Genomic DNA, 27,742 nt, shown 5'->3' with positions numbered 1-27,742 from the left:
ACTCTTGGAACAGTTTTAGCAATTTACTATAGGGTGCATTCTGAACTCCCTGTGTTTCCCCAGTTAGCAGCTCTGTCTCTGTGAAGACTGGTTGTCACTGTATAATGCATATTTGTGGGGGTTGACTGTTGTCATTCATTGACAAAAAAAAAATGTACTTGGGTAGTGTCACCAACCCACATTACATTGCTCAGGGCACAACCAGCTAGACCATCAATTTATCCAAACTCTGCTCACTTTTCAGAAAGCCCACCCCTTGGGTATGCAGTTCAGGACTATCTCACCTACATAGGTACTGATGGGAGGTACAGAGCTGTAAACTTTCACAGTATATGCTAAACAGATCAACAATCACCATTAAAGCCAAAGTTTTATCTTCAGCAGTGCAAAGATTACCTGTGTATCAAAGGATTATAATCAAATAATTGTTGGGAAATAATCTCCTGTATGTAAACATTAAGATGAGTGTAGTATAATGTTTGTTAAAAGCAAGAACTAAAATATTATATGATTCCATTCCACTACTTTTTTATAGCAGGAAACCACCACCAATAACCCTGAAACAATTCCCCTTATTTTTGATGATTACATACAATATTTTAATTTCATTGTCCCAATCTCCTCAAGGTTTCATCAGTAACATTGGAAAATACCATCGTTAAAAACAAGAACTAAAACATTATATTATTCTATTCCACTGCTACCACTGTTTGTATAGAAGGAAACCACCACCCATAACCCTGAAACAATTCCCCTAAAATGTCCACTTATTTTTAATGAGTAAACACAATATTTTGATTTCATTATCCCATTGTCCCCAAGGTTTCGTCAGTACCATTGGGAAATACCATAGATCATTGAAACTGAAACATCATGTGTACATTTTATAAGCCAGTGGTGTATAAACATGCATTTTGGTTAGTTTACTTCATTTGTGCAGTCTTCTCTGAGACTGCTTGTCATTTGACTGAATAACGATCATAGTACTTTTATTCTTTAAAGTAATTATATATATATATGTACATACGTATATACTCGAGTATAAGCCCCCAAAATATGCTGAAAAACTCTACCTCGGCTTATACTCGGATCAAGCGCAAAAACGGTCGCCGGCGTCTAAGAATAGTCGCCAGCGCCTAAGAATAGTCGCCGGCATCCAAGAATAGTCTCCAAGAATATTCGCCAGCGTCCAAGAATGGTTGCCGGCATCCAAAAACGAGACGCCGGCACCTCCAATGGGAGCAGAAACCCTCAATTTTTTGATTGAAACTTACCAGAAGCTGCTGCATTTCTCACCCTCGGCTTATACTCGAGTCAATAAGCTTTCCCAGTTTTTGGAGGTAAAATTAGGTACCTCGGCTTATACTCGGGACGGCTTATACTCGAGTATATACGGTAAATGAGAGTAATTCAATTTCATCCAATACAGTTAGGTGTAGTCAAAATACCACAACGTTTCCCGATGAGAGTTTTTCAGAAATCCCTTTTACTAACATGACTTAGCAACTGTAAAGCAGTAAATGTTCACTTGTAAAATGACTTGTCCAAATGGGTCCTAACATTGATTTTCAGAAGGTTACTACAAAGCAAAGTGGATCCAGTAAAATTAGCGCGTTATAAGCATAGTTATTCTTGCGATGTTGATCATTTAGGTTGTTTGGGTTCTTCATTAAAAGGCACTTCTTTATTTCCCAAGGTACCATATTACTTTCAGCAGTTATATTCTCTGATATCCTGATGATTTTTTCTTGTGCCAGATAAAATAGATGATTATTCCCAAAACAACAATAACTACAATAACTATACCAGCAATCATTGGACCATAGTTGCGATCATATTTGCATGATGTTTCTGGAAAGACAGAATAAATAATTGTAAGGAAACTGCTATATTCATCACCAAATAACATGAATATTCCAAGTGTTTTGGATTAATATAATAATGCAACAATATCTATTGTAGTGATACTAACACATACAGTATCTTTTCCTGCTGACAAGATGTTTAGCCAGATAACACAATATGTTATGCAGTGACAAAATTAAAGCACTGTTTCCCAGCAAAGTCCTAAACTGCCTATAGACGTGTTTGTGACACAATTGCAGGTGCTATGTCACCATAATTTGTTTAATGTGAAAATGCATATTTAGGCACAACGTCTAAACCTGTGCCTGAATGGAACAGTTATTATCACATTAAACTTCTGCGTATTCACTCAATATTTATGGCTATATGTCTTCCTTTTACTCCATTGCATTGTCGCCTTGAAAATGAATGTTAATTACTTTTCTTGCTGTATCAGCAATGGTGATCAATTATTTCAAATGGCTGTCCATGTGTCTTAAACTGGCTCTGCCCACATCCTTTATTATTATGTAGAAAATCATAACCATGTTGCAAATGCTTGTTGGTAGTAAATAGAAAGATATTTTTGTGCCTTCATTAACTGGAATTCTGCCTATTAGACATTATACACACATTGTCTGAAAGGCCAATGTAATGCTGTATGCTGAACAGAGAAGGTTATTGCACATTTAACACAATTAGCTAGAAAAACAGGCTGAAAAAGTTATACCTTCTGATTTATGCTTTTGATTATTTCAATTGTTGCTTTAATTTTTAAAGAATATTACAAGTTGTAAGCTACTGGATCTAAGTTAATGAGTCTTTCTTTGAGTTACCTAACAGTAATGTGAAATACAGAGGATGGAGATTTCCCCTGACTGCTGTCTGTATGTTATTCATGCAATATGTATTATTATTCACGTGTTATCATAAATATACCCTAAACCTTACAAAGTCAACTGACCCACTTGATTGGGGAAGTGATAATTGATGATCTGAAAGAAAACAGTACAGTCCAAGCACATTCAAAACCTAAAAAAAAGTTAATTCTGTGTTTATCATTTTAACTTTTTAACCTTTCTTCTGTTTTAGCCTGCATCAAGGAAGAAAACCACCAATCCAATTCCATGCATAATTCCAATTCCAATATTTGCATATAATGGCAAAAAGGTCAGTTTTAAAACATTTAAAACAGAGTACCACAGCTTGTTTGCAGGTATCAACTGAACTGAAAATAATGAATTTAAGGGGCAGGGGGTGTAACTGGTGGGTCGGGACATAGTCAGTTTGGATCAAGGATGTGGACTAAAGTCTTAAAAAATTAGGCAGTAGGAAAGGTTGACTCCTCTGTATGGGTAATTACTTAATAACATTTAACTGCAGAAGGACATTAGCTGACATCTATCTCAGATTACTGCTTGACTTGCTGAAGCATTAAGCTAGATATAGTTGATATAGTAGTTACAGTATAGTTAATTTCATATGATTTTCAGACTGTTTGTGGGAATAATTGTTCAGCCATTCAATATTCAATGTTGATTCAATGTTGATAAATGTAAAGTCATGCACCTGGGATGTAAGAATATCCCCATCTAGAATATGCCTTACAGTTTTGGTGTCCATCACTCAAACAGGACATTATTGTATTAGAGAGGGTACAGAGAAGGGCAACTAAGCTGGTAAAAGGTATGGAAAACCTTAGCTATGAGGAAAGACTGGCCAAATTGGGGATGTTCACGCTGGAGAAGAGGCGCTTAAGGGGAGATATGATAACTATGTATAAATATATAAGGGGATCATATAATAATCTCTCTAATGCTTTATTTACCAGTAGGTCTTTCCAGCTGGCACAAGGTCACCCATTCCAAATAGAAGAAAACAGGTTCCGCCTAAATATTCGGAAGGGGTTTTTTACAGTGAGAGCTGTGAAGATGTGGAATTCTGTCCCTGAATCAGTTGTACAGGCTGATACATTAGATAGCTTTAAGAAGGGGTTGAATGGCTTTTTAGCAAGTGAGGGAATACAGGGTTATGGGAGATAGCGCATAGAACAAGTTGATCCAGGGACTAGTCAGATTGCCATTTTGGAGTCAGGAATGAATTTTTTCCCCCTCTGAGGCAAATAGGAGAGGCTTCAGATGGGTTTTCTTTTGCCTAGCAGTTAGGTAGATTAAAAAAAAAAAACTAAAAGGTTGAACTTGATGGACGTGTGTCTTTTTTCAACCTTACTTACTTACTATGTATTTTTCGTACCATTGCGATCAGTTGTTTTGTCGATCAGACAAGTCAGAATATTTTTGTTGGCTTATGATAATATCTTTGCATGTATTGCCTGTATAACGATATCCATGGGCGACTATTTCTACTATTTCTTGGACATAACTTTTGTACAGATGGTGACTGTCAATCAATGGCTAGAACATCATCTGATTTATTATTCCTACTTGTAATCTAAATGGTTATGTGACGTAGGGTGTCCCAAACCCAGAACAGACTCCAAGGTTCTGGTCACGGCCCACTCTTCTAGCAGCCTCCTTTGGCTTTGGGTGGAGCACTCCGCTACTCAGATACTGCAGGGACAAGGTCAAGGTCATAGGCCAAGGTCATACACAGAGCAGACCTGCAGCACCGAAACAGGATCCAGAGCACAGGCAGGGGGTCAGTTCAGGCAGCAGATTGGCAAAGTCAGGGGCAGGCAAGGATCAAAACCAAATATTGGACTAATAAGAGACTTAAGCTGGCCACAGACGCAAAGATGATTGGTACGATCGGACTTCCCCATCTCCCGACCTGCCACTAACCATTCCGATCAAATAAAGTACAAAAGAACAGATCAGCCGATGTTCTACCCCTGACAGCAATCGTAAGAAAGTTATGTCCGACCAAAGCTAGTGACAGACTCCCTCTGAAAATCGTACGATCGGCAATACATGCAGAGATATTACCCGCAGCCAAAAGAAATCTTTTAACCTGTCCGATCGACCAAACGACCGATCTCGGCCGGACGAAAAATGTCAGGACTCTCCACACGTGGTCCGAAAATCGTACGAATCCTTGATCTTACGAATCCTTGATTCATACGGTCAGATCTTTGCATCTATGGCCAGCTTTAGAAACAAACCCAGGAACTTTGGAAGGAACCTTTATGTTGGCCAATTGGGAGAAGTAAGATGCGCCTTTAAATATTTGATGCACCAAAGGTGATGACGTCAGATGCGAACATGTGTCAAAACCCGGAAGTTTGCAGAGCACGAGTTCAGAGAGATTGGCGCGAAAGGAACTAGGATGCTTTGTTTGTAAATACACCTATATATATATATATATATATATATATATATATATATATATATATATATATATATATATATATTTTATTTTATTTTATTTTAGTTCCACCCTTTTACATTTCCTTTGTCACCTATGTCTTGTTTTTTGGACCATTCCAAGTAAATAATTATTTTGTTTCCATCATACCATGGTCAGATTTCCCACCATACCCCACCATAATATTTAAATTCTTGTTTTTTGTAACCATATGATAAATTAGTCTTAAAGTAGGCCCATTTTTTAGAAAATGAATAAAGGTTTTCAACCTGTTGCTTCATGGTACAAACTACCAACCCACTTTTTTAAAGTGCAGATGGTATTTTATAAATCCATCTTAACAATATATAGTGGGGATGGGAGTTATGGATCAGTATTCAAAATACCCCAATCTGCCCAAGGGACCAAAACCCTCATTTACAAATTCAATGCACTTTGCAAAGTGTGTATAAAAATCACCATTTCCCCCCAAAATTCAGCTTTTTCCCCCAGAATTCATCTCAGCTTGCAAGTGAACCAGTTCACCAGTCTGTTGAAAGTATTGATGCAAACCAATAAGGGAACCCTTTAATTAAGTTAATGGCAGGCCTAGGCATGCACTTGAGCTTAAGTACCTTTATGAATAATCTTAATATCTGCTCAATTTTGTTTCCATTTTGCACTTGTAATCATAAAAGGAGTTTTAAAGGGGTTTTCAGACTATTTCAATTACTTTCTATTTCCTATTTGTGACTGTTTAATGTAATATTGTTCTAATAATAATTTCTAATACTGAAGTTGAATCACCTTGTGTCTTTGTTAAGCTTTTTTTGGGGGGGGGGTTAGAGATTCTGTAACTGTTCTTAATTGATAAATTTAGTTGTTACATTTCTTATCTTTTAGCTTATTATTGCCGAGCAGTTTCATTAAAGGCAGCTGTTTTAATACAATAGTTACTAATATTCCACAGATGCTGCTGAGAAATGTATCAATTAAATATAGCAAAGTGTAACATTTCAGAATCTGCACCTGGATTACTGAGCTGCCAGACTGAAACAACAGACGCAGAAACGTTAAACTTTAAATTTACATTTGGAAAAAGCTAAAAAATAAAAGAGAGAAAAGCAATTGAAAAAAGTTTATTTCTGCCAAAGAATCTGAAAACAACTTAACTGAAAAAAGGTGTTTGGAAGGTGAACAACCCCTTTCAATTATAATTACTTTAAAGGTCCAAAGTGTGGGTGACCAAGTTTTTCCCTCATCATATATCTAGATATATTGACTAGCGTGGAGGAAATGTGGCTGCTGTGAAGCCCCATTATATTTTTTAATAGGGAAAGTGTTTATGATGGAAGCATATCATGTGGGCCTATTTTTACACTATATAGTAATGAGATTCTGGTTCTAGATAAAACAAAGAGAGAATATTCATTGTCTTGCGTTAGATCCGTTGATATCCTAAATTCCTTTGTCTTCTTGAAATGAAAACCACGAGCAGGATTATAATAATCAATCCCACAACCGCCAGTGTCACAGCCAAGGGGATTAATTTGTGGCTTCTGTCTGGGTAACATTCTTTTTCTGCAAATAAAGCCACAGCAGACATTTTCTAATGAAATACTGCAGAGCAAAATATGTATTTATAAAAGAGCAGGTATAGCTTTTGTAGTTAGTATGTGTTTAGCTGCTTATAAGTAGTGATGGGCAAATTTGTCCCATTTTGCTTCACCACGTAATTTGCAAAACGCACGAAAAATTCACGAAACACGGATTTTGATGCCAGCAATAATTCACCAGTGTCATAATGGGCACCGGCGTCAAAGTTGATGGGCGTCCGTTAATCATCTAAATTGTTGCCGAATTTTTACAGCAAATTTGTGAATTTATTTGCCGGCGGCAAAACATAGAAATCTGCTGCAAATTCGAGCCTGCCAAATAAATTCGCCCATCACTAATTATAATACTTCTTTTGAAAGGTTAGAAATGTATTAAAAGGTAGATTAGCACATACATGACAATGAGTTCTGAGGCAATGTGGTAACAATGATTACCAAATGGTAAATAGGCCCCCAACACTGCATTTTTACTAAGTCCCAGAGTTCCAGTTAATTTTTGGACACTAACAATGGCTGTCTTCACAAGATTTAAAGTTGTGGTAGAATTATTTAAGAATAGATTATAAAACTGTAGATTATAATATTATGTAGGGACTCATAGGTTTAATGTGTCCCTATGGCTTTAAATCCCTACCACTTCCTGTCACACTTTGGTATAGTGAGTAAGAAGTGGTGGATTGTCCTCTTTGGCTTCTGGTTGCTGATCCAGCTGGATGTTTCCAGGGAGCCTGGGTACAATAAGGCCCAGTAAAGCCAGTTTGCCCTAAAGGGATCTGAACCTCTAGTGTGGAAGTCGGGGAGCAGGGACCCCATGAATGAGGCTAGTGAGTGGCAGGAATATAATAGTTATAGTACTCTTTAGGAGAGTAAGACAGTGAGAGAACAGAGAAAGAGCAGCTTAGTGCTCCATCAAGGATGTGTAGCAGGGAGTAGCTTCCCAGGCTGTAAGATTTGCCTACAGTGAAGGGACCACAGCGGATAGGGTGTCAGGCTTTATGTTCTCCTCCCTGACCACTCCACTGGGTGAGATCCAGACCACGTTTGAGGTATTTCTGCCTGGGGTAATGCTGAACTGCCTTGACTACAGCCTCAGGAAAATGCACCTGCATCTACCTCTGATATACTGTCTGAGCTGTGTGACTATATATTCTGCAAATGCCTCTTTACTGATTTAAGTAACCTGTGGGGCAGTTGTTAGTATGACAAAAGTTTATTCTGATTGACTGCAAGAACTTCCTGGTGCCCATTTCTTTATTGGTTAAAGCACAGTGGCACCATCAATACTTCCCTTTTGCGAAGGCCCTGCTTAAGTGTCCAGTGTAACCAATGCTCTAGTATACTAGCTGGATATTAACCGCGTTGGCCTGGATAGTCCAAAAATGTGTTATACAATAATAATATTGTATAAATGACATGCATTTGTGCATAATTCAAACAGAAGAATACATTTGCACAAATGGCAGAAAAAGAAAGCACAAAACAGTTGATAACAATATAGTTAACAGTTTTTTGTTGTTTGTTTGAAATTATGACTCCATGTTTCTGTGTTTATTGCCCCTTGTAAAAGCATATGTCACAATAAACAGTAGTGCAGCACGAGAATTATAACAAAAGTTACATTTAGGGTAGGACTACATGGACGTTTTCGGCGCGATCCGATGCGCTGCGACTGCATCCGACATTTCTATCCCTTACCTCATTTCTGTTGCATGTGACTTGCCACAGGCGTTTTGTCACTTCGTGACTCTACTTACTAGGGTGTTTTAACCCTAGTTAAACTTACTGAAAAATGGTGGTTTAAGACCCCTCTTTTAAGAGTCTCATGATGATGCTTAAAGGGATTCTGTTATGATTTTTATGATGTTGTTTTATTTCACTGGTGATATCACTCCAACTTGCAGTACAGCAGTAAAGATTGACTGAAGTTTATCAGAGCACAAGTCACATGACTGGAGGCAGCTGGGAGACTGACATATCAGATTTCAAAATTAAATATAAAAATATCTGTTTACTCTTTTGAGAAATGGACTTCAGTGCATAATTCTGGTGGAGCAGCACTTTTAACTGATGCATTTTGAAAACAAATATTTTTTCCCATGACAGTATTCCTTTAAAGTCCTCCTGAGATCTGAAAGACCACACTTTTGACAAATTAGTGAAGTTTTCCTCTGCCAAGCATGATTTATTATTATTATTGTTGTTGTTATTATTTTATTAGGGGTAGATAATTAATAAGGGGAAGGCATAGAAATCTGACAGATCTGAAAGACCCACACTTTTGACAAATTAGTAAAGTTTTCCTCTGCCAAGCATGATTTATTATTATTGTTCTTGTTATTATTTTATTAGGGGTAGATATAGTAATTAATAAGGGGAAGGCATAGAAATTAAATGAGGCGTACCACCTTGAACAGAATGCAAACGTTTTTTGTTGCATTCGCATCAGTGGCAACATTTATCTAGTGAGTAGTTACAATACGATAACCGGAAGTTCACTCAAAGTTTCACAATGAACACAACAAATGCTTGATGTTGCATATTTTGGAAAACAAGAAAAACTAGTTGAGGGAACTATGCCCTGAAATGAAATCGATGTTGAGGATAGAAATTAACCCATTACTTGTAAAGCTAACAAAACCGAAAGTGATCGCCACTTACCTTTTCCAAAATCTTTATCTTTAATGTTAAAAGCTTGAAGTGTTACATTAGTCATCACAAGGTTAATGGTGTCACCCAGCTGAATTTTGGGAGTGTTTTTACACTTTACAGAGTAGCCCTTCTCTGTTTGTAATAATTTTTGATTAGAAGCGGTACCACGCCAAGATTCTGAAACAACAGAAGACAGAGTTTGCTGGTTAGATTTGGATGTTGCTTGATTAACATTGACACCTTGAGTAGAGTTTTTTTTCCTCAACTGAAAGTTTTATTATTTATATTGATCAGTTTAATTAAAGTTTAAAAGTTATTGCATAGGTGAGAAGCCTTAAGCTTTGAATGGGTATTGTTGGTTGTGCAAACTCTTATTAATGCAAAGCTAAAAATTCTGTTGCAAGACCTACTTTTTCACTGCCAATTGGCTAGAAGATATATATCTATATATTATTTTATGTTTGTAGTAAAGCTCAGCGTATGTAATAAAATGATTTGTGAAAAGAATCTTTTCTGATAGTGATTGGATACCTGATTGTGTGAGAAAAGACACATTTACACCATCAAGGTAGTAATAATGTTCATCCTGAAGGGAAAAAGAAAATAGAAAAAATTAAAGAAAATGATTCAATCCAACAGACGCTCTTTATATATTGATACTGTTTTGAACATTGTATTAGATATCTTGGCAGAAAAAGCTGTAAAATATGATTTTTATCTTATTAATGACACTTTCCTATAAAACAGTTATTGTGTTTTCTGCACTACTTTGCCTGTTAACATTGATGCTCATGAAGGAAAAGTATATATCACCAATAACTTTTAAAGTGGGAGCTAAAAAAATACATACATTAAAATAGCTCACCCCAAACAGACTGGTAATATAACATATGGTATTTACTGAAAGTTTACAAGCCATACACAGTTCTGTACAATAATTACATTATCCTAGTTTCCACTACAAAGGGATTCTGTCATGATTTTTATGGTGCAGATGTTATTTCTAAATTACACTGTTTACATTACCAATAATTCGCTCTACCATATAAAATGTCATTCTTGAACTAACAAGTGTATTTTTCTAGCTGTAATATTGTGGTGTAGGCAGCTATCTCGGTCATTTTGTCCCATGCTGTGCTATCAGAAAGAGCCAGCACCTCACAATGGAACATATTTAAAATATTGGTTCTCATAGGGCCAGATTCTGGCTGCTGTGACTGCTTATTTTGTGTAAAATTTGGTATCAGTACTAAGATTAACTGGCCCCTGCATTGTTCACATCTAAGAGTCAGACTGTAATTCCACTGCATTGTTCACACCTGTAATCCCACTGCATTGTTCACAACTGCAAAACCCTGTACTGTTCTGATTCAGGCCCAAAACCTCATTGTTCACCTGTTTACACCTCATCCAAACTGCTGAAGGGGCAACAGCATTGTGTCACTGTATGTAGCATACTGTATGATCTTACCTGAGCATACCTGATAGGTCTCCTGCCATATTCTGCTTTCCCTATTCTCCCTGTGCGTGTCGTTATCTGCCTACTGCCTTCCTATACTTCCTGTGTGTGTCATACTCAGCCTACCTGTGTGTGCCGTACTCTGCTTACCTCTGTGGGATGTACTCTGCTTACCTTTGTGTGCCGTATTCTCACCTGTGTGTGCTGTACTTTGCTTAACTATGTGTGCCGTACTCTGCTTTCTTTTGTCATACTCTGCCTGCTCCCTGTGTGTGCCATACTCTGCCCTTTTCATATATGAGTGATGGGTGATATCTCTGCAGTGAGCAACAGCCAATAGATTATTCTGGTGTGCTAGTGCCATTAATGTGGACATGGTCTTAAAAGATCCTTTGGTAAAATAGGTATGGTTTAAAGTAGGTGTGTCTTAAAAACAGGGAGTGGTCAACACAGGCTTTCATTATTGGCCCTCCACCTCATAGGCCAGAAAAAGCCTGGCCCTTGGTACCACAGAAGTTGGACAGCACTGTCCTAGTTAATGTAACTAGAGTAGTCACAGTTGGGCTTTGATATTTACTATTGAGTGCTATTCTCATATCTACCATGATGCTGTTATCTTGTGTCAGGGAACTGTTATCCTGGGAACTGTAACTAGAGTAGTCACAGTTGGGCTTTGATATTTACTATTGAGTGCTATTCTCATATCTACCATGATGCTCTTATCTTGTGTCAGGGAACTGTTATCCTGGGACCATTCCATTATTTTGTTGATATGCTGCTGGGGGGCAACTTGCAGTGCAGCAGTAAAGAATAACTGAAGTCTATCAGAGCACAAGTCACATGACTGAGGGCACCTGGGAAACTGACAACATGTCTAGCCCCATGTCAGGTTTCAAAATTAAATTAAAAAAAGTTTGCTCTTAAAAGTAGATTTCAGTGCAGTGTAGAAGCCAAATGTTGTCCTCCAGCTGTCCTAAATGAGTTTATTTTTGACTAATTTCCATTTAATTTCCATTTAGTAATTATAGCGTTCTGTAACTATACAGTTCTAGGGTGTGGGAAGAGTTTCTAGAAATTAGAAAGGGTAGAATTTAGGACCATATACAGTAAAAGGGGACAAGTTGCAGGGATAGGTGTGCATCATGGGAGAAATATATACCAAAGAAGTCACCTGAAAAAACTACAGTTAGGGGCCAATTCACTAATTTCATATGAAGGATTCGAAGTAAAAAAACTTCGAATTTCAAAGTGTTTTTTGGTCTACTTCGACCATCGAATGGGCTACTACGACCTTCAGCTACGAATACGACTTCGAATCGAACTATTCGAACTAAAAATCGTTCGACTATTCGACCATTCGATAGTCGAAGTACTGTCGATATTCGAAGTCGAAGGATTTAAATTCCCAGTCGAATATCGAGGGTTAATTAACCCTCGATATTCGACCCTTTGTGAATCGGCCCCTTAGTGTCCAATTGAGTAAGGAAGTGTGATGCCTAGCTAGTATACAGTAGGTTTCATTTTGTTATAGCACACTGCAACAGTGTGAGTCAGGTTAGGACAGTGTACAGGCAACTCTAGCCCCACAGAGGAGTGAGTGGGAATAGCTTTCCAGCAGGTACCCAGCCAGTGAGGGATTGAGTGAATAGGACAGCGCAGTGTTAGACCCTGAAGACCTAGAGAGCAACTATATGGGTGTGCAAGGAGCACATGCTGATGCAAGTGCCTTTTAGCAGGAATGCTGTGGAAAGTAAATGACCCCCTTATAAATATTTGAAGTCTGAATCACTGTATTGACAGGAACTGATGCAGCACTAAATAAAAAGTATAATTAAAAATAATATCTGATAACAGTATCTTTCTGTGTTAACTCAAGATAATTTCCCTAGACTGTGAATATTCTTTCACAAGAGCTTTTACTTTCAGTCTTCTCCTACTTTAATGATGTGGCCTTGCAGCTTTTCTGGAAGCTGTAATTTCCAGCATGACTCATGTGGGGGATGAGAGACAGAGACCTGTACTTTATCTCATAAGGGACAGGATGATGGACTGTTAGAAGAATCGTGAATCATAGTATACAAAAACCCAATAGCCGATTTATGCTGTAAAGAACATGCTACTTCATTTTGCCATGAATACATTTCTCAATTATACATTGGGAAAGTTCCCATATATGGCGATAGAACTGTATAAACATTTTCAAGTAGCTAAAATCTGTGTATTCTGCTGCTAGATCTCATGAACAGAAATCAAACACATTCTTCCAAGCAGGTAATACGGAAGTGTGTTTGGCCCTTGTGCAAGAATCAACCTTGCAGAGCAAACATTAAACTTCATTTTTGTGTTCTTAAGACAAGTGACTTACTCAGTTCACTTAAAATCTGCAGTGTATGCGTTTGTGTGCTCTTCTGCCTTATCAAGAATTCAGGAATCATGTGACAGTTTGGATCACACATAAAGCAATCACAAAGACTCAGTCAAGTGTAAAATGTATTGCATGACTGGAATTACATTGTAGATGTAGAAAATTACCAAACGTAAGGTTTAGTAATTGTATGATTTTTAGAAGATCAAAATGTTGATTCAGAAAAGAAGGATTTTCTATAAAGAAGCATTTTATGTAAAATAAAAGCTGTTTTTAATGACGTACATATCAAGAAGAATGATTGTTGGATGTACATTTTATAGTGGCTTTTATAGTGCAGCAATTTGACTTGTATTTAACCTACTCAGTATAAGGCCTAATAAATCTGTCAAATATAAAAATTATGGCTTGTTATTTCTTCTAGTTCTACTTATACAGTATCAATGAAATACAAGTGGTGAAAAAATACTGCTAATCCAATCTCATATCAGTCTTTGAAAAAGGAACACTATTAACAATATACTGTAAATATAAACAATTAATATAGATCATTAAAAATTCTATCATCTTAGGGAACATTTTGAAGATGCTATAAAATTAATTAAAGGGTCAGCATACTTTTATGAGGAAGAAAATGGCAAATTTGACTAAAGGCAATATATTTGGATTTCAAACTTTAGAACAATATTTAGTCTGCCCACAAAATTGGTGTAAAAAAATTTGTGATCTGAATTTGTAAGAGAGCATAAACGTCTTACAAATGGGACGTTTGAGTATAATTTACAAGCAACTACTGCAGGAATCAGCAATGTGATGTTGTTAGAAAAAAACATTAAAGGACATGTAAACCCCCTCCACAAAAATGTAATCAATGAACAGCCTCTTTGAAATCTTTAGATAACTGGCACTCTGGTTGTTAAAAGGTTAACAGTAAGGCTGCAGCATCCCCTTAATCACTTAAAAATACTTTTCCTCCTCTAACCCCCTCAGCCCCCTCTCTCACAAATTTGCTTTGGCTGTTGGCTCCATGAGCATGCTAGTTCTTCTCAGCTCAGATTACTTAACACACCCTCTAGTCTAACAGCCAATGAAGAGATAGCATTGCTGGTTCCCAGAGAAACTCTAACTGTCTGATCCTATTTATTTTCTCCTTGAGTGCTCAACCCAAGCATGTCGTATGTTGTGCCTACGTAAAACTTCATTCTGCATTGCATGAACTTTACAGCATACATGTCTCAATGTTACTGATGATGATTCAGAGGGAAAATGCTAAAATGCTATGTGTTTTAGGAAAATGAGATGGTGCTTGCAAATGGAGGGGGTATATACAATACAAATGATGTGGCTTGGGTGGGGACGATATGCCCAACTTATATACATGGTAAAAATGTAGGCTTTACATGTCCTTTAACTGCTAATAAATGTAAGGTTTATGCACACAGAGTTACAAGCAAGTTAGTTTTAATGTATTAGAATAAATGTAGATGCATCACAAGACTGCAAGATTACCAGTAAATGTCACAAATGTAGTACAGTACTACCTATAATTATCTAAAAAAAAATCAGTAAGCATTGTGCCAAAGATTGATTTGAATGCTACTTTAGGACCATAAAAGTTTTGCTTTGATTGCATCATTGCTACAATTTATTTTTTATTACAATGTAAACCCTTAAAATAGCTAATTTACTGATGGCAGGGCAGAGTGAAAAGTTTAAACAGCCACAAGCCTCCATGTTTTTCACCCTGCCCCACCATCAACTCATCTGGCCACAGATTTTTTCCCCCCTACCTATCTTCTAACTTGCGGCAAATTCAGATGCACAATAAGGGAGGGCTAGTGGGTGCAGGTAGTAACTGAGCCCTGTAATAACAGGCATCAAGGACAGAGCTACCTTGCACCCCATGGTACAACTACACTTTTTAGAATTGCAAAAGGTGCCTGCATCCCAAATGAAGAAAGAAAAGTTAGGGTGTTATGAGATACAGAGAACTACTTGAAAGAGCACTAAGGGCAGCACTGGTTAATAATCCCTAGAGTTGTTACGAATATTGGCAGATATCAAGTTTTTTAACTGGACCATTTATAAATGAGAGGATGTGCATGTGACACATTGAAATAATGACTCCCTTACTGAGCATAAGCATGCATAAAAGAAACTTACCTGTGTAAAAACAAAGTTGATAAACCCGTTTGCAAATGTCAGGTTTAGATTTGCCGTTGACTTAGCACATGTCCCATTGAAGCCTGTTTTTGTTGGTATAATATTAAAGTACTGTTGTGTCTAGATGAAAAAGAGAAAATATTATATGGAAAAAAAATAAATAAAATGAATATATATATATATAGATCCATTGGCTTTCAAAACATTTGTATCCCCTCCTGTTGTCAGTTTAAGGGGCATATTTACTAACATTGGAGACAATAATCAACCCACCGGGTGACTTGTAGGTGTTTAAGTCTAATTGCTGATTGCTTACCATCATGTTAATAAATATGCTCATAAGTGTAAAAGTAAAATAACTGTCAAAGAAGCAAAGATTCACCATTCAAAGAAAATAAAGTTCGAGTCAGTAATAGTAACAATGGAAAATACACATAGCTATATACTGTAGCTCAGTGTGTGTAACATAACTGGAAACTAATAAGATGATATGATATTATTTTCTATATATTCTGTTATCAGAACTATCGGCTGCTTGGACAATTTAGCCACTTTCCATGGCGTATACAATGAAGCTTGATCATATAAGATGCAAGTTACTCCTGATTGGTATTTTGGTATGTGTGTGTGCCAGGAGTTTGTCGGTGAGGGGTAGAATGCAGCACAGTGCATAGCTTGGCCAATCCTAGCTTCTGTAGCATGAGTATATATATCTATAAGTGAATGATATAGTGAATAATGCACCTTCTACTGTAAAATATAAGGATATTATTAGTCACAAATGAGTTCTATAATCCTATAGGCAAGAGGCCAAAGGCTGAGTGCTTACATACAGGTCATAGAACTCCAAGGTGACTTCTAATATCCTCATACTGTACAACAGTAGTTTGATTTGTCCAAACTGTATTTTCATGGCATATGAGTGCTCTCCTCTCTTTCAGCTTTTACAAGATAACAGCTGCCTGGTAGATCTAAGAACAACACTCAATAGTAAAAACCCATGTCCCACTGAGACACATTCAGTTACATTGAGAAGGAAAAAAAGAAGCCTGCCAGAAAGCATTTCTCTCCTAGGGCACAAGTCACATGACTGGGGGCAGCTGGGAAATTGACAAAATGTCTAGCCCCATGTCAGATTTCAAAATTGAATATACAAAAATCTGTTTGCCCCTTTGAGAAATAGATTTCAGTGCAGAATTCTGCTGGAGTAGCACTATTAACTGATGTGTTTTGAAAAAAACAAGTTTTCCGATGACAGGATCCCTTTAATCTAAGTCATTTTTGACACACACTCAGTAAAGTGTGGCCGGGGTCAGCCATGAAGATGCCTCCTTTTGCATATTTTGACTGACCATCTGCTTCTCTCAGCCTGCAAAAATATGCAGGCCGAGAGCAGCTGAGCCTACATCTCCGTGTGCCCATGCCCCTTTTTGACTTAACTTACTGCTACAGCTGTGCTGCACACTAGTAAATGAGCCCCGTAGTCAACAATATTCAAGTACTGTGCAATATTCAAATACTGTACAATTAAGATTAAGCTGCACAAGAGTTCAGATATGTGACCCAATCTAAAGTCAAATGGAATTTTTTGTGATACTGTTTAATTTCAGCAAATAATATCTATGCACTTTTAGGGAACTGCCATGCAACACCATTATACACCAGTATATTACAACTAACTGGAAAGTCAGTATAGCTGTTATTCAATAAAAGAAAATAACAGATAATGAATACAGACATAATACTGTAATTGATTATGTAATTTTTACACATTGAGGTATTTGGTGGACTTCCACTTCAATGTGTTTACCCCAGAAAATGTTTCTCTTTTTAGAAAAGACTTGTACCTTTGAAGAATTTGTCAGCTCTAGTTCTAGACCCATCATGGCTTTGATGCAAACCTCTTGTTCATTTCCCACTATGTAGTTGCCAGTTTCAGGTGGAGAAGGTTTTGGTTCCAATGTCGGTGTAGGTGTTGAGTGGATGGTTGTGGTACTGGATGCTGCAGTGGTTGTATTTGTTGTTGCATGAGTCGTAGTGGCATTGGATGCTGGAGTGGTTGTGTTTGTTGTTGCAGGGGTTGTAGTGGCATTGGATGCTGGAGTGGTTGTGTTTGTTGTTGCAGGGGTTGTAGTGGCATTGGATGCTGGAGTGGTTGTGTTTGTTGTTGCAGGGGTTGTAGTGGCATTGGATGCTGGAGTGGTTGTGTTTGTTGTTGCAGGGGTTGTAGTGGCATTGGATGCTGGAGTGGTTGTGTTTGTTGTTGCAGGGGTTGTAGTGGCATTGGATGCTGGAGTGGTTGTTTTTGGAGAGGCTTGAATGTTTATCTTTAATGTCTTCTCAGAATATGCATCATTGATGCATACAAGTCCTGCAGAAGAACAAAAGGAAATTAAACAAGGCAAAAGAGAGAATTTTCTTTAACTGTTGATTTGATTTATTTCAATTTGTTACTCTAGTATTCTCTTCAGGTCACAAAGGTGCTACAATAGTGATTCCAGCTGCAAACCATATGCAGTATATTGTCTTCACCCCATCCTAGTGGTGCAACTAATACTAACCATTTACCATTTGCCTTAATTATCTTACCCTGGTTGTCAAACATGAATTAGGTGTATGTATTACTATATCATTGTTGCTACATTAGTGGGGTTATGTATGAAAGTCTGTTTTTTTTCTGTTCAGACTTTTAAAGAGGAAAACACAATTTTTTCAGAGAAAAAAAAACCCTAGATTTTTTCGTGATTTATTAAACTCCGATGGTGCCAAAAGTCAGAATTAAAAAAGTACTCCATCTCAAATCTGCTGACAGATGTCCCGTTTACAATTGGAAGATATTCTGATTTGTTCTGGGTTTTGTACAATAATCCAAAGAGTTTGTGGTTTTCGGGCAATAATCCAAAAGATTTTCAGTTTTTGGGCGTAAATCTGAAAAAATCATACGATTCAGATATTTTTACAATTTAATTAAGTCTTTTTCCGCACCAGATTTTTTTGTGAATGTATTGATAAATATAGTAAAAAAGTCAGCGGAAATTTGGTTTGAGTGGTTGTAAAGGAACAGTAACATCAAAAAATTATTTTAAAGTAATGAAAATATAGTGTAGTGGTGCCCTGTACTGGTAAAACTGGTGTGTTTGCTTCAGAAACCCTACTATACCTGTAGTTTATATAAACCAGCTGCTGTGTAGTCATAGGGGCAGCCATTTAAAGCTGAAAAAGGAGTAAAGGCACAGGATACACCGCAGATAACAAATAAGCTCTTTAGTATACAATGTGATTCTTCAGAACCTATCTGTTATCTACTGTGTATCCTGTGCTTGAATGGCTGCCCCCATGGCTACACAGCAGTTTGTGTATATAAACTGTAGTAGAGTTTCTAAAGCAAACATGCCAGTTTTACCGATACAGGGCACCACTAAATTATATTGCTATTCCTTTAAAAATTGCAATCTATAGTGTCAATGCAAAATTGATTTACTTGAATTCATGTTAACAAAAAGGCGAAGGTTGTATATTTGGATGGGACTGGAACCACAATCAATTTGGAGCACCACAGTGCTCTAGAGTGAAATTCCACCACTTTCCATTCATTTCTACGGGATTTTGAAAAGCATATTTATCAAAGGATGAACTTTCACTTTCAACACTCTTTCAAAAATCCCATATAAATGAATGGAGAGTGGCAGAATTTCACTCAGAGGACTGTGGCGACCTCTAACTTCACTCTTTGCTAAATATACCCCTTAAAATCCCATAGGAATGAATAGAGAGTGGTGGAATTATACTGAGGGGAGTTCTAATTTCACATTTGATGAATCTGACTCTAATACATATATATGTAGTAAACACTGGGTCAGATATGTGAAGATGGGGTGTACTGCCAGGCAAATTAGAACAAAAACTAATATACCTCATTTTCTATGGGTTTCAATTAATAAAAGATACAGATTAAGCAGCATGCCTTATAATTCTTTACAATAACAAAACATTTGAATTGTATATGTATCTTTCAAATTTTAAGTTATTTTCTTTAGTGCACAATGAGATATTGACTAAAGCAATACAATAATATTCTAAAATAATAATGTGCTTCCAAAGTTCTACTGTAGGTCAACGTGACAGTGCCAATAACATATGACTAAACCACTAACCAAGATTGTAGTCATGTGAAAAGGGAAGATAGCAGATAGATAGATATCTTGATGACAACTATGGTGCGATAGTATTGCATTCTATGGAGGATTTCTCTAGGGTTCAATAGATATGACAGCAAGCACTCAGATGTGTAGCTGGATAGATATGTAATATTCTTTGCACACAATTGACAGTAACATTAGCCTAAACTCAGTAATTATAATTCTGAAATGTTGTTCCATAAAGTAACATCACAAGGTGTCCAGGGAATGAAAGGACATCATCATCATCATCATAGGAGGGTGGAAAAATGCTGGTGATTCCCTTACCACACTAGCCTATAGCAGGCACAGATAAGCAATTTCAATGCCAATAGGAATTACAGTGACAAGTGGATAAATCCAAGCAAGAATTGTGTTGCTGTAACAGCAGACGGAGTGGTCCTATACAGTATATTTAATTCACTGGCCTACCACATGAGCATTCAATGGAACTGACAACACAGGAAGGGCTAGCTCAATAACAGATCAAGGACAGATCATAAGAGACAAAAACCAGCAACAATAATTGTGTATATTCCTCTTGGGAATAACAAACTCACCTAGGAGAGTCTGCTGTCTCAGAGTGGCAGAACAAAATGTTAAATGAAAGAGAGCAATCGAAGAGAACTTGAAAAGTGGGATAAAATTGTAATATATTAAGGAAGGGTAAAATCAGCATGAATATAACAAAGATCAAAAGAACAGAAATGATATGGACAAGAAGTGAAAGCATTGGAAATAAGTACATGGAAAAAAGGTAAAACAAAATAGAAATGGAGACAAATGGGGAGAAGAATCATGGGTTAATTGTGTATAAAAGAGAAAGGAAGGGATTCAGGGAGGAGAAAAAAAAATAAACTGAGGTGATGAAAGCAGGATAAAAGTATTTTAGAAGACAGAAGTAACTTAAAAGACAGAACTTAAAGTAGGTAAGTAAGGACATTGGGAAATAAAGTGTATAAAACCTTATAAAGCATTAGAAAAAACACTATTACATATTAAGTTTTATGGTGAGGGCGGGGGTGACAACATTTCAAGTATGAAAGGAGTCATGAGTAAAAAAAAAAGCTTGAAAAACTCTGGTCTAGCTCTGCATTTAAAAGTGAAGTGTAAAGGTATGTAGGTAGAAGGTAAGAGATTAAATTCCAAAATATTTTTAAACAGATAAATGTTCTAAGCCTACTTATAGGCATTAATTAAGAACAAAAGTGTTAATAACCTGCCTCAGGGTGTGGTTGCATACCCAGGCTGAAACTGTTATCATCAGCCAATTTTTTTCTTCAAAGTGAGTAAAAAAAACTTCTCATTGGAATATTAATGTATATTAAAACCTACATATAAGTAATATTGATCATTTTTGGCACAAATGTGGCAGCCCATCTTAGGGGAATATAGGTATTCAGATTGGAAATATTAAAGTGTTAGGCAAATACTTTTAAGGCAAAATTACAAATAGAATGTTTAACAACAATGTTACAATGGATGATTTGAGGACAAGTGTAATTATACTTTATTACAAGATAATCTCCTGCCAGCTCACCAAAGAATGTTCTAAGAAAAAAGGTCAGTCCAGACAGATGCCAAAATGCAGCCTTCATGAGAAAGTAGCAGATTTTCAAACACTTCTTTGACATCAATACAAATAAAGTAGCATGGGCAAATTAAAAAAATAAAATAGAATCCTCTGAAACTTTTACATGTTTATGGTATGTTACACCTTGTGGGTGGGGTCTAGAGCACCAGCACCACACTACACTCCCCCCCCCCCCCCCCGAGTTTTGTAAACGGCAGCCAATTGGTGTCAGACTTTGCCGCTGCTTTCCATTTCAGTGCTGGGAGCCGTGGCAGGGAGCAGGCAGCTGGCAGCTAAGAAGCAGTGCAGACACAGGAACAGTAACACCAAAAAATTAAAGTGTTTTAAAATAATTAAAATATAATGTACAGTGTCCCTGCAGTTTTACAACTGGTGTGTTTGCTTAAGACACTACTATATTTTATATAAACAAACTGCTGTGTAGTCATGGGGGCAGTCATTCATAGCACAGGTTATAGAGCAGATACCAGATTCACTCTGTAGAGTTCCATCGTATTCTATTACAGAATTTATCTGTTAAGCAGCCTGTGTCTTTTCTCCTTTTTTAGCTTGAATGGCAGCCCCCATGGCTACTCAATAGCCTATTTACATATGCTGTTGTTGTCTTTCTAAAGCAAATGCATAACTTTTACCAGTGCATAGCAACAGTAAATTATATTTTAATTACTTTAAAATGTTTTACTTTTTGGTATTACTGTTTCTTTAATTACCAGAGTTAACGGAGCCCCACCTCCCGGCAAGTTGCATTCCAGGCATCCATGATGTGTCAATACAGTGAGAGCAGGGCACTTAATCAACTGCAGAAAAGTGAAGTCCTGCAGTGATTGGATTACAGATCGGTATTCAAATTTCCCACCCACACAATGGGCTTGTCAGTGAGGGGGAAGAAATGTATTTTATTTTTTACACTATCTGACTCTATAGGAATTTGTATGGCATGGCAACTCTGCAGAACCCCCCTTTCCCCCTGAACTTTCAATGCAGAGAAGAGGTAAGAAGAGTTTTTTTACTTGTACTTGGGTTGGGGTATTTATACGTGGAATTGCCACTATGCAGGGCTGGAACTAGGGGAAGGCAGAGTAGGCAGATGATTAGGGCGCAAAGCTTGGGGGCACCAGACACATACCTTCTCTGCCTCCTACCCCTAGTCTGGTCCCCTCTCTGCACTCTCACACTGGCTGTTCCAGTGTGTCTATTCGCTTATTCACGTGCCTATCTGCATGTATGTGCACATGCATGCCAGCGTGTGAGAGGCAGCGCGACCAGCCAGGTTGCCTAGGGCACCTAGGTTGACTAGTGAGCTGCCACTGTGCCATCGTGCTATGAGTTCTGGGATGTTTATACATAAAATTGCCACTGTGTCATCCTGCTATGAGTCTGGGGGTATTTATACATGAAATTGCCACTGTGCCATCCTGCTATGGGTTCTAGGGCTATTTGTACATGGAATTGCCATTGTGCCATCCTGTTATGAGTCTGGTGGTATTTACACATGAAATTGCCACTGTGCCATCCTGCTATTAGTCTGGGGGTATTTGTACATGAAATCGCCACTGTGCCATCCTGCTATGCGTTCTATTGGTATTTATACATGAAATTGCCAATGTGCCATCCTGCTTGGTTCTGGCGGTATACAGAAGATACAAGGTTAAAGATCTATACCTTCTCCCCCTGGCTTCCCAGCAAAAACACCTTCTGCTGCTTATGGTTACAGTCACTTTGTTTCCCAAACTGTGGCTTCCCCATGGGTTCTTCAACCCCATGAAACACTCCCTTGGCATGTGAGCTGCCCAACTCACTAGCCTGGCTAACTCTTGCTCCTAAAGTGGGCTCCACTTTTCTCTACCCTGTCACTGACTAACCCTGTGGAAAATACCATACCTCACAACATACTGGAAATAGAAAGAGGGTCAAAAAGACTTGCTGTTCGTAGTGTGGTGAATTTTTGGCCATGCCCATTTTTTGTGGCCATGCCCCTTAATTGCCATGTTTATTTAGAAGGTTTTAAAAGTTTGGACACATTTCTGTGGTTTTAATGTTATAACAGTTTTGCTAATGAAAGTGAATTGCTCTTTAAGCTGCTAGTCACAGTTTCCTCAAGGGACTTGCACATGTTAAATTGTTACAATTACTTATTTGCTTATCTGAAATTGTTAAAAAAGTTTCCAAGTGCACCTGGTAGGTGTTCTGGGCTCTCTGCAAAAAGTCAATTAAGTTAAAAAACTTTGTATCTTTTTCTGGCTGTTCAGTACAGGAGATCAAACAGAAAGTTGGGACATTTCAGTAACAAGCCAAGACTGCTGGTTGAGCTGTCAAAAGCGGGACTGTCCCGCTCAAAACGGGACAGTTGGGAGTTGTGGAAAATACCATAAAATGGTACATAGGCCCCTTATATAGGCTCTATGTCTTTGGCTCTCTCTCTCTTTCTAGATGTTTCCTAGGGGAAAGACCTAACCAAAAGCCAACCTTGGGGCTACTGCCTATTAAAAGAAATGGTGTAATTAGTTGCACTACAATCAACTATAATTTATCTGCATCCATGCTGATTTAATGCTGAGAGTAACTAAACCTACACAAACTTTGCACCTAAGTCTCTTCAGCATATGTATATCACAAATACATATTTGTCGGACATTGTACCTTCCCATACACCTTTTTAACCCCTTAGCTCAGAGCTTTTCAGACTAACTAGGATTATAAGTATGATTATTTCTGTCCAGATCTTAGGTAGAATGTGTAAATTGTTACACTGGTACACTGGTGTAGTAATTGTAGTTACAATTACAATTCAAGTTTCATTTCCTTCCCTTGGCCGTAGACAGGAGAGAACTGAAAGTAATTTGTCATCCATCATGCGCACATGTGACTGCACTTGCACAATGTTAACAAAGTGAGAGGTTAAGAACTGTATGATCCAATAATAAAGTGCCACAGTTACAACTGTTTCTTCAACACATTCAGCAGTGGTTCCACATGCACAGTTCAAGTGGGCTCCATTGATCTCTTCAGTTTTAAATATTCAAGAGTTATAGCAGGGTAATATACTAAAAATCACTAGTAAAATAATATGTGCAATGTGAGCAATTTTTCTTGTGTATATTTTATATAAGATTGTGGTTATTTTAGCAAGTTAATGTTACTATCCAAATGCCTCCCTCCAAGTTATATAGGTACCTTATCTGCCTTGGGGCCACATTAACAATGCAAATTGGCTTTGAATAATGTGACTAGTAGTGATGTGGACACGTTCAGATTAACTACTCATTAATATATCTTTCTTAATGTAAGTACAATTACTTCTTGGTAACTGTTCCCCTATTGCAGGGACATCAAACTTTTTTTACCCATGAGCCTCTTTCAAATGTAAAAATGGTTGGGACGCAACACAAATAGTTTCAGGTGCTGCCAAATAAGGGATGTGGTTGGCTATTTGGTAGTCTGGTGTGTGGACTGGCAGCCTACAGGAGGATCTGTTTAGCAGTTCACCTTATTTTTATACAAACTAAACTTGTGTCCAAGCCTGGAATTTAAGAAAATAAGCACCTGCTTTGAGGCCATTGTGAGCTTCTGGTTGGGGAACACTGCCATGATGTCTTACAGCATACTACCTACAATATTCCACAGTGTGAGGGGTAATTAGAGAGTGAAGGGCTTGGCAACAGTGGCAGTTAGTGCACAGATTACTAAAATCTGCATCTTGGATAAGCTCAAGTTTTAGGGATCGTTGAGAGAAAAGGGTGGTGCAGACTGCAGTTCAGCAGCTTTGCATGCCTTGGCCCTTGAGAAAAGAGCTCTGATGTCTCAAACAGTTAAAGGAAAACTATACCCCCAAAATGTATACTTGAGCAACTGATAGTTTATATCAAATTACTGTATGTAGCATATTAAAGAATCTTATCAAACTGGTATATATATTTAAGAAAATATTGCCCTTTTACATCTCTTGCCTTGAACCACCATTTTGTGATTGTCTGTGTGCTGCCTCAGAGATCACCTGACAAGAAATATTACAACTCGAACTGTAACAGGAAGAAGCGTTGAAGCAAAAGACATAACTCTGTCTGTTAATTGGCTCATGTGACCTAACAAGTATGGTTTGTTTGGTATGTTTGTGTGCCCCGTGAATCATACAATCCCAGTGGATTGTCCTTATTTTTTAAAATGGCAATTTTCTATTTATGATTACCCAATGGCACATACTACTAAAAAAGTATATTATTGTGAAAATGGTTTATTTACATGAAGCAGGGTTCTACCTATGAGCTGTTTTAAGCAATATCTTTTTATAGAGACCTACATTGTTTGAGGGGTACAGTATTCAATTTGGAGACCAACAAGTGCCGGAAAGTTACTGTTGTGAATAGATAGAAGTGCACCCCTTTGTGCTCTTGTACTTTTGCCCTGGGACATGATAAAGACAATGACCCTTAGGCTGTAGTTGTAATAAGTGCAGGTTTAGTTGGAGCCAATAATTTTCATGAGCATGAGACAACATGGGTAAACAGGAGTGATAATCATGTTTGTTGACCTTTCCCATATCTTGTAATGGTGAACTGTTCTCGGAAATAATAGTTTTGAGAATTAAGCTGCACAGAGGCATAATACAATGATGTTAGAAGAGAACTGATGCTGTTGCTGGCAAATACAACACAAGATCTATAGCACACACGTAACTAAATCAGTTTTTTTTCTTACAGCTTTGAATGTGTAGAAAGAAAGCAGCAATAATGTATGAAGTGAAGAAGCTGGGTGCAGGTACTCACCGTACACAAGCAGGATGGTCCTAAACAGGCTCAGGCGGTCCATAGTGATCTGTGCTCACTTGTGATGTTTAAAGGAAAAATGGAACTGCATTAAGTACTGAAACGCTTCAGTGTCTGCCAGGTATTACGCAAGTATGAGGAAATGCTGAAGTTCGTTTTTAGTTTTATGTACAGCAATGAAAAGGGTGTGTTCAGGAACTCTTCCCACAGCTCAAGAGACACATTCTAGAAAGATATTAGAGCAGGTCACATGTATTACTGTGGTAACATGCAGCATATTTCTCCCATGAAGGGAAATTCCCTTGCAGGTGCCTATGCACTAGAAATGAAAATTATCGAACAGTGTTCATAAAGTAAATATATATGAATTGTACAGTACAATAGTAAAAACATTTTAAAGTTGATAAAAACTCAAATTTTGAGTTAACAATGGCAAATGTAATTCTCATCATCTTTTCAATATATATTTACATTTACATTTACATTTTGGATGATTATAAATGTATTTTGTAAATGTGATTGCTTATTAAAAGAGTATCTTTCTGTACATAGTTATTCTCTGCATTGCTTGTTATGACTACATGTTCTATTAAAACTTTCAGAGGCATAATTGCAGAGGAAGTAGACTTTGTGAGCGCTGGGGACCCAGGATATTAAGGGGGTTCAGTGAGACACCGGGGGGCAATTACTATGCCCATGCAGAAGTGTATGAGTGCTTATGAGCAGAGCACTTCTGTCAGGAAATATGACTGTGTTGTGTACCTCACATGGGGTTAAAAAGCCGGCCTACATTCTTCCCCCTGCCCTCCCCTTGTGAATACAGTTCTGCACAAAGCAGGCACTTGCTTGCTACCTTCTTTCATCCGGTCTCTGGATTTTTGGTAAAATTTGAAGTTGGTGAGGGGCTGGGGCTACAATACAGCATACCCTGTAGTCCAGGCCCCCCATGGAGTCTGATGTATATTTAGTTTCACCTGTGCCGACAATGCTTTGCATATCAAAAAAAAAAAAAAAAAAGTAAACAGAAAGAGAAAGTCAAAAAAGAAACGCTATTAGCAAAACACTTCTACACACAAAAGCAAACAGTGTCGCAAATAAGGTGGCAAATTCTGGAGAAAATTGTGGTACTGCAAGGCAACGAAATGAAGCTGGCCCTTCTCAAAAGGGAAGCATTCTGGATGTGGAAACTTGACATCGTACAACCTAAGGGCCAAAATCAGAGTTTTAGCTTGACTTGTTTTTTGTAAATAACTTTTCCACTTTGATTGACACTTTGTTTCTTTTTCACAGATAATCTTTGCCAGTGGGAAAAATGAATGATAGAGGTAATGGTAAAACTCCCGCTGGTCGTAAGTAGTTAAACCTAATATTTGGTAACCAAGTGTGTTAATATATAGTAACCAAATTGGGATAGAATGGTTCAAATATGCATTTATGCTTGTTTTTGGATGTGAAACTGGACTTTGGACAATAATATCAGGACATGGACTTTGAGTGTCAAGCCTCACTTTGGAACACCCTGGTGGACTATGGGAATTGGGCGGGACTCTATGTATCCCTATGCTTTAAAAATGTTTGTAGCACAAATGTTTGTATCCTGACGAAGGGAGGGTTAATCCCCCCGAAACATTGATGCACAGGTGGTCACTTTAAATAAAAGGGGTAAGCTCCCCACCTGCAACATATATGGTGTTGTGCTATTCTCTTAAATCTTCTACATTGCATATCAACAGACCTGCACATGTTAAATGGAGTCTTATCTGGAGAGAGCTTACTATGATAATGATACAGGTATATCAAAAAAGTA

General features: G+C 37.6%; 1 protein-coding gene across 2 annotated transcripts; it reads right to left on the bottom strand.

The window, feature by feature from the left end:
* Positions 1 to 1,466: 1,466 nt before the first annotated feature.
* Positions 1,467 to 26,087, bottom strand: LOC108718085 (lysosome-associated membrane glycoprotein 3). Of its 2 annotated transcripts, none has more exons than XM_018265681.2 (6): positions 25,936 to 26,085; positions 17,248 to 17,771; positions 15,401 to 15,520; positions 9,945 to 9,999; positions 9,423 to 9,590; positions 1,467 to 1,851 (listed from the first exon to the last, which is right to left on the bottom strand). In XM_018265681.2, exons 1-6 carry the CDS (start codon positions 25,976 to 25,978, stop codon positions 1,718 to 1,720), a joined length of 1,044 nt encoding a protein of 347 aa, XP_018121170.1. In that variant the 5' UTR covers positions 25,979 to 26,085; the 3' UTR covers positions 1,467 to 1,717. The 2 variants fall into 2 exon arrangements, with proteins under 2 accessions (XP_018121170.1, XP_041420764.1); XM_041564830.1 differs by lacking the exon at positions 1,467 to 1,851 and adding an exon at positions 6,313 to 6,729 and having other exon boundaries at positions 25,936 to 26,087.
* Between the last annotated feature and the right edge of the window lie 1,655 nt (positions 26,088 to 27,742).

Source organism: Xenopus laevis, chromosome 5S, assembly GCF_017654675.1.
Source record: "Xenopus laevis strain J_2021 chromosome 5S, Xenopus_laevis_v10.1, whole genome shotgun sequence".
Classification (NCBI taxonomy): Eukaryota; Metazoa; Chordata; class Amphibia; order Anura; family Pipidae; genus Xenopus; species Xenopus laevis.
Note: the sequence above shows the minus strand (reverse complement) of the source record. Positions and strands in the feature narration are given on the sequence as shown.

Bases quoted from the DNA above. Each gene is read 5' to 3' on its own strand.
- LOC108718085 (XM_041564830.1), bottom strand. From the start codon at position 25,978: ATGGACCGCCTGAGCCTGTTTAGGACCATCCTGCTTGTGTACG. The intron at 17,772-25,935 runs GTGAGTACCTGC...GTTCTTCTGCAG, and splicing joins GACCATCCTGCTTGTGTACG to GACTTGTATGCATCAATGAT. The intron at 9,591-9,944 runs GTATCCAATCAC...CTGTTGTTTCAG, and splicing joins GTCTTTTCTCACACAATCAG to AATCTTGGCGTGGTACCGCT.